This window comes from Anas platyrhynchos, chromosome 2, assembly GCF_047663525.1.
Source record: "Anas platyrhynchos isolate ZD024472 breed Pekin duck chromosome 2, IASCAAS_PekinDuck_T2T, whole genome shotgun sequence".
NCBI classification, from domain to species: Eukaryota; Metazoa; Chordata; class Aves; order Anseriformes; family Anatidae; genus Anas; species Anas platyrhynchos.
The window spans coordinates 6,795,135-6,807,450 of record NC_092588.1 but is presented as its reverse complement, the minus strand read 5'-3'; the positions used below and the strand labels follow the sequence as shown (position 1 = coordinate 6,807,450).

The 12,316-nt window shown below is 34.5% G+C and overlaps 1 protein-coding gene across 4 annotated transcripts in view; it reads left to right on the top strand.

The window, feature by feature from the left end:
* KHDRBS3 (KH RNA binding domain containing, signal transduction associated 3) overlaps positions 1-10,497 on the top strand; it is a 91,665-nt gene extending 81,168 nt beyond the window's left edge. For 3 of the 4 annotated variants that reach the window (XM_027452736.3, XM_027452735.3, XM_027452737.3), the window contains 2 exons: positions 2,052-2,110; positions 5,786-6,386. In XM_027452736.3, the coding sequence (XP_027308537.1) occupies positions 2,052-2,110; positions 5,786-5,877 (151 nt within the window). In that variant the 3' untranslated portion in view covers positions 5,878-6,386. Of the gene's footprint in view, positions 1-2,051; positions 2,111-5,785; positions 6,387-7,291; positions 7,349-9,740 lie in introns of those variants that run through there. The other variant, XR_003495860.3, reaches the window with a different exon arrangement.
* The last annotated feature ends 1,819 nt before the right edge of the window (positions 10,498-12,316 follow it).

Below are 12,316 nucleotides of genomic sequence, written 5' to 3'. Positions count from 1 at the left end.
TCTACAACAGGTGAAACAAATCTCTTTAACGCTTTTTGTTTCTTTCCTTTAACACAGAACTCCTTAAAGCATACAGATGTCTGTACCCTTTTCTTTGGGTCATAGTCTCTTGGTTACATTCTCAGAAGTTTTGCATTTTTCAGTTGAATTGAGAGAGTCAGTGTTGTTACAGAGTACTAAGGAAAGCAGTCAAAACAGAAGGTATTGAATATCACTGGGCAGCATTATTTCCCATTATAATTTGGGCTCTTTTTTACACGGGTTATTAATTTTGAAGGGTCTGTCCATTAATATAGATAAGTCATAATATCATTTTAGTGAAAGTAAAAGATTTTTCCTTTCAAATGTTTATTCATTTTGCAGTTTGCATACTGTACAATGAGTCATTTTTTGTTTAATATATATTTAGGTCTGTGAAATGAAACCCTGCAAAAGTCATTCTGACAGGATTGACAGATACGGGGATAGGGCTCAGCTGCTATAGACATCTAAACTTGACAGTCTTAAAATAAATAATTATGTACCATGTGGAAGGATAGTGAATGTCAATTTTAAGTTGGTTGTCAGAATAAAGACTTCTATCGCTGGCTGCTGCAGGGCAAAATTGTGTTATTTCTTAGGCTTCAAACTTCGACTTTGTTATTCTGGTCTGCGCTGCATGGGCTGGCAAACCACAGATAGCATTTATGTTGGACACAGATACTTTTTGGGGGGTTTTCATAGTACATTCCTATTAACTTTTTGTTGAGGAAGCTTTATTTAACAATTAAATACTCATCCACAGTTTTTGGATATGTATTTGCACACATCAGGGCTTTACAGTGTCTGGCATGGATTATTTTGTGGAATTTAAAAATTGTTAGTTAAAAAAAAATCTATATTGTAATTTTGCTCATTTTAGAAGTGATTTTGACTTACATGTTATTTGTGGTAAAATAAATGCTTTATCTGCTAGTTCATATTAAGGCTATAAATTGCCTTTTCTCTCTGGTTTTAATTTTGTTAGCAATCAATCTAATTTTGGAAGCATTTTGTCAATATTTGCAATTACTTGTTAGTGATCATATTTTACAAGGATTTCCTTCTCACTCAGCAAGTAAAGATTTGGTGGCATCAGTTTGTGGAGTATTTATTTTCCAATTATCATCAGCCCTGGGTCTGTCTATCATTAGAAAGAAAAGGAAAGAAAACCAGACTTTCTTTTGACATCCTGCGGACATGTCTAATGGTCTTCTGTTACATATTGCCTGTTCCATCAATTTTGTAAATGCCTATACATAGCTACATTTCTATAAAATATGAAAACATGATGGAAAAGGAGCGTGTAATAAGGCTAATCCTCCAATTTCCATTCAGTGGTCTTAATAGAAATAGAAATGTCATTACGAAATGGAAGACTGTTTTAGTCCATGGTTATAATATTCGTACAGATTTTTGAATACTAATGACTTCAGGTTTCTGCTATTAACTTTGAAATTTCGATTGCCATTTCTTGTCTACTTGTTAAAATAATAGCTTTTGAATATGCGCGTATCTTTCTTGTTTTGAAGACATTGGACCTTGCAAACACATAGGAAGCATCTAACTCTTGTTTATCCTTTATTATGTTTTCTATCTGTCAATTCAAAGTTGCATAGGCAAAATACTAGACAGTAGTAGGCACTGATGGCAAAGGAATTGGGTTCCATACGTACACCGGCTATTCTTCTTTCATTGGCAGTCTTAAGATCTTCGAGCTTCCAACCTATTGGCATAATTTTAAATACAAAATTCCCACATCCACATTTACCACTATGGACCAGGGTCTCAAAGATGAAAAATAAACCTAAATGGATATAAATACATCTTATTTTCCCTTCTCATTAAAGAACAAAGAGGACCTCAGCTGTCATTGTCACATGGTTGCTTACTTTCCTAAGCTTAGGACATGTCTACATCTTTCAAGCTTTCTCCTCTTCACAGGTAGAATGTATAGTAATTGTAAGAACTGCTTCTTAAAATTTAACTTCTTTATTTCTTGTTCCCCTTCCTGCTTCCCTCCTCCTATACAGTGGAGCAGATTACTATGACTATGGCCATGGACTGAGTGAAGAAACATACGACTCTTATGGTGAGTAGCTTTTAGCTGAATGAGTACAGTAGTAAAGTCTTCTGAAAAAGTAATATAAACATAGAAGAATAATTTCCCTAAGGCAGACTTCAGTTCTGCGGTGGTTAACAGCTGTTCAGGGATCCTTGTGCTGTCACACAGCTCCACATGTGGTTATTGAGAAAAATACCGTAGGAGGCTTCTGTGGTGTGTTAGCTAACATAGTCATCTAAAACTAAAATCAAAGAAATAAAAAGCTAAAAGAGAAAAATCTAATTCATGCTGCAAGTACTCCTTTCATGTCACATGCAATGAGATTTATGGAAAAAATTGGTGTGTTTGGACTTACTTCAGAAGCTGTTTGCTGCTGAAAGCAAATGTTTCTAGTGTGGCATAACTGGTGTGCAATTTGATACCAGCCAGGAATACGCTGAACTTCTGTACTGAGTCAGAGCCTAATTGAGAGTACTTTGTATGGTCCTCTTGTATTCTTATCATGCATCAGTCTTGTGAAATCAAGCAGGGAGTCATTATGTAAAGGTTGTAAAAGTACTTTAGGTGGCTAATAGACATGAGGGCAGTGGGTTGCTCATACAGAGACAAAACAATGCATAATGAAGCAAAACCATATGCCAGTGGTAAAGATTACACTTTTTTGGGGCTAGAATTACAGTAGTGACAGGTTTAATTAAAGAAATCTGTTACGGATTAGAAGCATAAAGCATGTTAAAAGGCACCTTTGCTTAAGGGATCAATGTTAAATCTCTGGCTAGAGATCAGAGAAATAAAATCTAGATCACTCAAATATCAAACATTTTAGGATTGCTAGTACATAGTGTGAGAGTTGTGACTGGGTAACGGATGTTACAGTGATTTCAGAACTCAACTGAAAATATTCCGTGATACATTTCTTGGACTACATTTTGAAGTGTTTCCTGCTGAAAACAAAAATGATCTCAACTAAGATGTTTGTCTTGATAAATGAACCTAATACAGAAGTTTGCTCAATATCATCTGCTTAAACGAGTTCATTTTGCTTAAGGGAAAAGTCAATTTATCAAAAGAAGAGGTCATTTGAAATTCCTCTATCCCCCAGCACTTTCAGTTGGTCTTGATAGATATATAAGTGAAATGTTTATTTCAGTATTAAAACAAATGCTTTGCCAATATAAGCATGATATTTCTAAGAGTATTTCATGAATGCAAAATTGATAGGGGGAAAATGTGCTAAACTGCTCAATATAGATGGAGTTGGCTGAGGGGGGAAATGCGGATTGCAGTATTTAAGGCTGAAAAAAATATTTATTGTTTTTCCCATTTAGAATTGGTTTTCTAAGCACTGCCACTCAGAATATTAAGTGATATATTTACTCATGTTGAGAGGAAGACTATAAATACCTTGAATGATTTGGGGTTAGAGCCAATAAAGCCTTAGTGACTACAAGTTACATACTTTCTTAACTAGCTCACCCTTGAGTACACCCTTAAATGTGGAATCAAGTACTAATAATCATCCTTACGTTACGCAAAGAACATCAGTTGCCTCAAAATAAAATTCATAGGACAGCTCACTGAGCAGATGGCTGCCTAATGCTGGCCAGGATGAAACGGTGTCCCAGGAAATGAATTTCTTGTTCTCTGAATCTGAATTTATTGTTCAGATCTGAATTTCAAGAATCTGAATTTCTTGTTCTCTGAGAAGCTCAGGTGTCAAGTCCGGAGGATATAGGAAGAATATTTTTTAGAATTCTGAGCTCCAATGGCACCAAAAGGAGAACTGATGAAAAGTAACTGTGGTGACAGGACGAGGGGGAATGGGCTTAAGTTGCGCCAGGGGAGTTTTAGTTTGGATCTTAGGAAGAACTTCTTTACCGAAAGGGTTGTTAGACATTGGAACAGGCTGCCCAGGGAAGTGGTGGAGTCACCATCCCTGGAAGTCTTGAAAAGACGTTTAGATGTAGAGCTTAGGGATATGGTTTAGTGGGGACTGTTAGTGTTAGATCAGAGGTTGGACTCGATGATCTTGAGGTCTCTTCCAACCTAGAAATTCCGTGATTCTGTGTGTGTTTTACCCTACTAATTTAGCCAGGTGCTTGGAAAGGAGCAAGTACTCCTCTCAAGCTGTTCTTGCTACTAAACCAAGATTGATTTTTATATTTAAACTATTATTTGCAGCAGTACTTTAAAGCTAGGATATTATTTAATTCTTGTCCCTTAGCCAGCTGCCTTTACTGTCTGGATAGGGTTCTCTTCCTTAATATGAACCTTGTTCTCATCGTAATGAAGAAGTCCATGACGTTGCTTCTCATTTATGTTATTATGTTACCAAATAGCTGGAGAACATGCCTAAGATAAAGTTTATTTCTAGCCTTAGAGCAAAATTTGAACTCGTGCCTCTTGCCTACTAGGCAATTGTTTTGTCCACCTCAGTGTGATACGTAACCTATGCTTCCCTCATCTTTTTTTTATTATTTATTATTTATTTATTTAAATAAAGTATCTCGGATGAGACTATTATGAAGAGACGATGAAACCAGACCATTTAGTTTATGGGATCCCTGCCACCTAATTTCAGATGTCTACCATCTGAGGAGGTTACCTTACCTTACCATTCAAAGAAATGCAGGGGGTTGCTTGATTGTTGACTCCGATACTTTTTTTTTTATGTTGACTAGAACAGCAAATAATGATGCCTCCATTTTAGATTACCATATTTATTAATTTGGATTCCACAATTTGTTTCTGAATTGCATTGTGTTCACTTGTACACCTGCATGCTTAGGGCAGAGCAATTCTCCAAAAACAGATTTAGAAGCACATTCACTCTTTTCAGGTTGCATTTGGGATTTATTTTCTTTACCCTCTTGGTTTCTATGGTATTCCTATTTGTGTTCACATGATTAAAGCACACCTAAGTCCTGTTTAGTTATACTATGCATTTGGTCCTGAATCTTCCCTCATGTTGTGAATGCCCTGCACAGTAGGTCTGATTCTCATTTATTCAGACAATATGTTGCTACCTTTTATTTATATTTATTACCATTAAAATACAGTAGGATTTTGAAGCATTAAACATAGCACATGTTGTTTCACAAACTTCTTTTACTTTCAAAATTCAAATGTCCCCTACTTTTTAATGTTTTTATAATCTACCTTCCAATTTCTTGCATGTTAAAGAAAGTGTGTGTTTAAGTGAAGATCAATATTGCCTTTATATTGTTAGAAGCCGCAGGTGTTTGTAGTGAAACTTGAGGCTTTTCACTATTAGATTGCATATTTGAATTAAATCTAAATTGGTGCTGATTCAAAGAAATTTATTTCTGAGGGTTGCTTATTTATAGCTCAGATGCTTCATTCATTTCATCCTAACATAATTATTTCTTAGTCTGTTAGTATAGCTGGCATTTCTATATATATTGAGTAAGTAGACTCAGCTGAATGACAGAGCCCTAAATAGTGTCCCTGTAAATCTGTCACACTCCACGGTGTTACAGGCTGAAAGAGCATCATGGGGTATCTCATGTAGGTGCGTTGCTCCCTCATTTTGTGGTTCAAGTGTTAAACTTCAGTTTGGACACCTTGGTTTGAGTTAGTAGTGTTGCCATTTAAATCACAAATAATAATAATTTTTTAAAAAGCAGAGCATCTGAGAATATTGAAAGGGGTCTAACTATATTTTATTTTCCCTTCTTGTAGGGCAAGAAGAATGGACCAACTCAAGACACAAGGCACCTTCTGCAAGGACGACAAAAGGAGTCTACAGAGACCAGCCATATGCGAGATACTGATTGTACTGTCTGATGTTGTGAAATATCCAATCTCCACCAGTCCTGTATACTGTTCAAAGTAATTTTTTCTATGAACAATCCCTTTTTATTAAATCAAAGCGCTTAAAAATCTGAATGGATGGACTGAACTTAAAATATTTTGTTGAAAGAACAACCTGGACAGAAAGATATGTAAAACAAGGAACTTTGTTATTTCCAAACTGTATTTGAAAAATAGGTGATCAAAAAAATAACCTTTGATTAACTAGTGTTAAACTAGGTTTACTAAATATGTTAGTCCATTCTTTTAACATAAGCGTAACCTTTTATTTTAAAGGTTTTCAACAGTTTAGTTTTTAGTCTTTATTTTCAGCCATTTGCTAGTTTTTCTCTTTGCAAACATGCGTAAAAAGGGAAGCAAATTACAAATGCAAATAATGTGGTATTTTGTAACTCAAGTCTTGAAATGTTCTGTAGTGTTAAGCAAAGTTTTACCCTTGCTTGATACTAAATAAACTTTTGAAAGAAAATCAGTGTGTGTGAGATTAATTTTATGCTTTATCTTATAATAAAACTCCATAAATAGTAGTAAACAGGGAGAAATCCGTTTAACAATGATCAGCATAAAAGGCTCATATTAAACATTGCACAATTTCTTAAAAATGGTATAAAACTAAATGTACGTTTATATACTCACAGTAGATATAAATGCTGTTTAAAGTATCCAAATGGTATGGATCTGCTTGAGTGCCACATTAAATCAAAATATTTTTGTAAAAAATGGTTTAAAATAGCTAATGAATTTTCTGAAAAAGATGTGACTAGTTTTCATCTTGTTGAGCATTTTTTCACTAGTGCAACTTTGGAATTTTTATGAGAATTTTGGTACGTTAATGACCACCTCGCTCCGTGCTGGAAGCAATAAACACAAAGCTTTTAAAGACTTTCTGACTTGACTAATTGAGGTCGCTTTCGTCAGAGGCAGAGGATGTGTAACCCTTAAAACGGTCTTCATTTGCAAAGGTAAATAAATCAAATAAGATTTTAATCTCACTAATTTATCGTAGTATAACCAATAAAAACAGGGAGACTACAACTTAGAAAGTTTCATTTCAGAATGTAGGAAAGGCTTTAAGAACACCTAAATTCTCATTTTAAAACGTTTAATTTGTGTTAGTAATCTAAAATCCTTAGTTTAGCTAGTTAAATTTGGACAAACTATTCCCTATTAAACAACTGTAAAACCTCATAACCAATAGTTGGTAATATATTATTTTTCCATAAATTCTAGTAACTTAAACATTACAAATGTTATCCAAAGTTTTTTGTTGATCATTAAGTTTCTATTAATTATAGTTTGATTTACATTGTTTTCTTTAGTTTTTGTTTGAAAGTCTTTCAAATTTAGTAAAAGTATTTTTTTTTCTCTTGTCAGGAAACCTAACTCTTTGGACAGCCAAGAGAACAAAAACCTTAATCTTCTGATGCTTTGGTAGGTATCTTTACTCGTCTGTGAAATTATTAGATAAATAATGGAGCTTTTGATCAGGTCCTTAATTTTTTATACACAAGGCTTTAATTACTTAATGGTTACAGGCATTGAACTAGAGCGCAATCAAAATCACTGCCTATTTTCAGTTCCTCTGGGAAAAGCCATAATTTTAAATTGTCATTAAACAGGACATTAAACTGTGCTGGTGTTCAGACACTGTCCTCTGGCTGTTTGCTTATTGTGTAACTGTATCTGAGACTGGAAATCAAAGGTATACCTAATTCTGACAGCATTTCAGCCAATTAAGCATTTCATCACATAGAGGAAGGTGAAAGAAAATGAATGTACTTTTATGCTCGTAGTGTTCAAATGGCTTAAAACTCTCATCCAGTCTGCAAACAGATCTGAAATGGTTTTACAAAGCTGAATAAAGCATTTTGTAGAGTGATTTTTTGAGTCAAGCATTTCTGTGTGAAAAGCAAATTTGATTTTGGCACAAATGGAGGACAAGTCCATTGAGAAACATTAACTATAGACCTAGCTTTACTGTTTCTGATGAATTCAGTACATAAAGTTTAGTGGTGGACTTGGCAGTGCTAGGTTAACAGTTGGACTTAATGATCTTTGAGATCTTTTCCAGCCTAAATGATCTTATAATTCTATGAAGTAATTTCACTGTACTTTGTACAGATTTGTTATTTGTTTTTGTACTTGGAATGGAAATTCTTCCTGCTAACCTCATGATCTCAAAGTCTGTAGTGGACTTTAGATCTTTATACTTCAAAATATTGCATACATTGTACTGCTTCCCTACAGAACAGTGAATGTAGGAGTCTGCTGTCACAGGCCAAAGGATTTTTTTGTACATACAAAATAGCTTTAGAACAATTTTGACACTACTGTAAATGTTTACAGCAAAATACTTTTAAAAAGGTTACGAGAGTTTAGAGAGGATTCCTGCCCTCTGGGGCTCAAAGGGCAAAGATTAAATAACCAAGAGTAAGACTAGCTGCTAGAACTGCTAGAGCAAATCCGAGAATATGTATCTTTTTAAAATACATATATACATACATAGTGACCCTGGTTAAATCTTTCTTTCTATTGACAACTTCTAACTCACTTTTTATTATGAGTTGCATAAATCATTAAGTTTTCATCTGCAAATATTAAGTTGTATATTTGCCATATACAATGAAACAGGTTGGCATAAAACTAAAATATCTAGTAGCAGGGATAGCTAGTAGATGCGTGAGTGAATCAGAAGTGAATTTAACCTTTTGGAGTGCTTATCTAACTCATAGCTTTGATGCCATCTTTCCTTGGTGCCTTCTATATGGAGGATGGATGGATCAGAAGAGATATGAGCAATTTCTCTTGAGGGGGCGGATCAGGAGTCCCTGTCAAATCATGCAGAGAATGTTTGCAACTCCCATAGTTTGACAGGGTCTCATGTGACTGAATGTTGCAGGTCATGATTTAATTAAAAAAAAATTCCTCACATGACTAAGCGCACACCCATCCTAGTGTAGGCTTTGGGCGCGTGCCAGATCTGCATCTGACAGAAGACAGAGTAATCCCTGGCCTCATAGTGTTCCTACTGAGTAGCTATGACCCACCTTGCCAGAAAAGTTAATCATTTGAGTCCTGGTTTATTTGCTCTTTTAATAAGATGCAAGATCTATATTTGGTAAGTGTCAGAAAAAAAGTCTGCGTAGGTATTGAACATAATAGTGGTATGAATTTTAAATCCAGTAAGTCTTCCTTCTTTCAATGCTCACATTTTATTTCTTCCAAGAAAAAAAAAAATGTTTATATCACTTAAAACAGCTGATTCTAGATATTCATGGAAACTACAAATTTGCAGTATAAAATTTGATAGTTCTGACATAACATGCACTAGCATTGTGTTCAGCTATTGCATTTTTGTTTTTTTCTTCCTTTGGAGTAACCTATGAAATTAAATTTGTTGGGTTTTGAACTGAGGGAAAAATAAATCTAAAAAGGTACCTAAATCAGAGAAGAAGGAAGGTAGAGAACACCAGGGGAGAGGGAGAGAGAAAGAGAGAAGGCAGCCTTTTATCGTGACAAACTTAAATCTAGCAACATTTATCCGTTCCAGTAAGAATAGTATTCTTACACTAGTCAATTGCAGTGTTACTGGTCAAGTAATATGATTATAATCACATCATTAATTTACCTTTATTGAAGCTTTTATCACACTTGCATTGAATTCCAATGAAAGCAGTTTCTGCAATGGTTTCCGTAAATCTGCATACGTTTGTTTTATACATTATTGCCTGATTCAACTGCTTGTAATCCGACAGTCTCCAGAGAATTAGTAGCAGCTAGTCTTGGGATGTGTACAAATAAATACTGTTTTTCTCTTTTTCAGGAACTTCTGCCATGTTAATTACGGACTGCTTAGAGCATTGTACTTGTCCGTGTGCCTAGGCAACAATGAGACAGGCTTCGGAGTATGAAAATCCTGTTCTGTATTTCTTGTATTAAAGCCTTAAAGTGTATAATGTTATATACTTTTTAAAATAATTGTATATATAAACCATTAATTGTTTAGTGACTAAACAATGTTTTATTTGGACGTCAATAAAGAATTTCCATTTAAGTTCCTGTTACAAAGCAATAATGCAACTTCATGTTCCTTTAGTGACTTCTCTTAGCCTTACACAGCAAGTATAAGCATGTGTGAATTCTCATGACTTAGAGTTTAAATATGCTTTTCAAAATAGCTTGTCTGATATATGAACATCATGGATAAATTAAAATGAAGATTGGTGTTTTATTCTGAAGCTTTTCATATTAACTAATCATAAACAGGTCTACTTAAAACAAGACTCATGAGTAGAAATTATATTCCAGCTTCCATTTCCTTCAGAAACTCGTTGTATAACATGAAGGTGTTTCAATTCCTGTCTATTATATTATGCTGCTTATTCTCTTTCACTTGGTGTTTGCATAGAAATGTTTTCTCTGATACAAAATCAGTTTTCTAGTAGTAGTATTGGATGAGGCTTTTACACCTTGATTAATCTTGTATCTTACAGCTATGTTTCCTCAATGCTTTCTCTGTTTTATATTTATATTAATTGTGACTGTGATAATTTGTAACAAATAAAATTCTGATAATTTAATTTCTTTTGCTTTTTTCCTAAATATTTCTTGTGGAGTGTGTGTCTCATTCCTCGGTTACGTCTTCATCAGATGTATTTTTGTTTTTGTATTTACCGAAACTCATTCATCCTCAGAAAAACAGTCTGGGCCTACCACATTTATTTTTATTTTGAAAACAAGCAATACTGCTTAATAGCTTCTTCACACCAAATGCCTCCTCTTCAGCATATATTGTTTTCTAATACTGTATACTGACTATTGAAGGATGGATTGGAAATTTATGGGAATATGGGAAAAATTAAGATTTCATATTAAACTTTACACTGATGCAAGTATCATGAGTAACATACCATGTTTAATAAACTGGAAAAAAAAAAAAGAACAAAACAACAACAACCAAACAAAAAAACACCCTATGATAGTGTAAAAATTATTTACTTTTAACCTTTGAGCACTTAAGGTGCTTTTATCAGTTACTCTCACAATTGAGAATATTTTCCCTGCCATCATCTCTCACTGTATTACAACTACATTTCTGCAATGTTTTCCACAGCAAGCTATAAGTACGTAGTAAATAAATAACATTTAATAAGTAAGAGCAAAATCCAAAAATGTTTGAGTAAGCACAAGAGACATGTAATAATGGATTCCCTTCACATTGACAGGCAGGAACCTCTGGTGTGGAACAGCACCTAACATTTTAAATGCTAGCCAAGTGTAAAAATTGTCTGTAGATCCTGGGCAGGGAGGGCTGGAATTTAGATAAGCAGAATGCAATTTCACTTACTACAATTTAGACTGGACAGTGGGATTACCAACACAATCTAATTTGAGGACTGCTATGAACTATATAATGAGCAAGGTATTGAGCTTTCACTCTGGAGTCAACAACAAAGCTTCCTAGTGTTGATATTGAAATGTTTTGCTAGCATAACTTATTTTAATATGTGGCACTATAAAAGCTACCTAGAATTTCCAATAATTTTGATATATTTCCTAAATGCTAAGTAGACTAACGTAGAAACTGATAGTCAAGCCGACGTGGACCAACTGCAGGCTATTTGCCTATTTGTCTTGCACATATTTCGCTTGATTTCACTAAAAACTTGTGTTTGTGCTCTGAATGGGCTTCATTTCTGCTGGGTTTTATTAGTAAGTGGGGTTGTGTATTTCTTGTGATCTCCTTTAAGTGAAACTTGGGTCTTATTGAAAGGGGGAAATTTTTTGTCACTCACTTCAAGAGACCATGTATGTGCGTTGGAAGGGAAGGCTGCATCCTTCCTGGGATTCTATGATAACCGTTCATACCATCGCCTTTTTTAAAGGTTTGGAGCAAGGACATGAGCCTTCAGCTTCAGTCTGCTTCACAGTCTTTCCAATAGAGTACTTGGACATCTAAAAGTGGGGGTCTCCCACCATTACTTAGGTACAAATGTTTATGAAATAATAGTCTAAGACTGTGAATTAGAACAAACTGTGGTCATCCTTCTTTCTAAAAAATGTTGCAGAGCATACTTTTCAAGTTGGAACTTCTCATCTTTCTGAGTAAAATAATGGAAAATTTAAAGATGAAAATAAAAAGTTATAAAGTTAAAAATGTACATAATATGCAGATAAAGGGGATTGCATCTGTCATTGAATGATAGAATTTCCAGGTTACCAATATCCAACAACCTCAGGGCTGTCACAGCCAAGTAAATTCACAACCAAGAATCAGAGTATCTTTGGCTTCAAGTTTATGAAAAAGATTAATTGGTTGAAGGGGCTGAGAATTATTTTCGCTAGCTCAGCATTTTTTTTCCAAGACAGCTGCAATTGTTTAATGGGGAGAAAAACCCC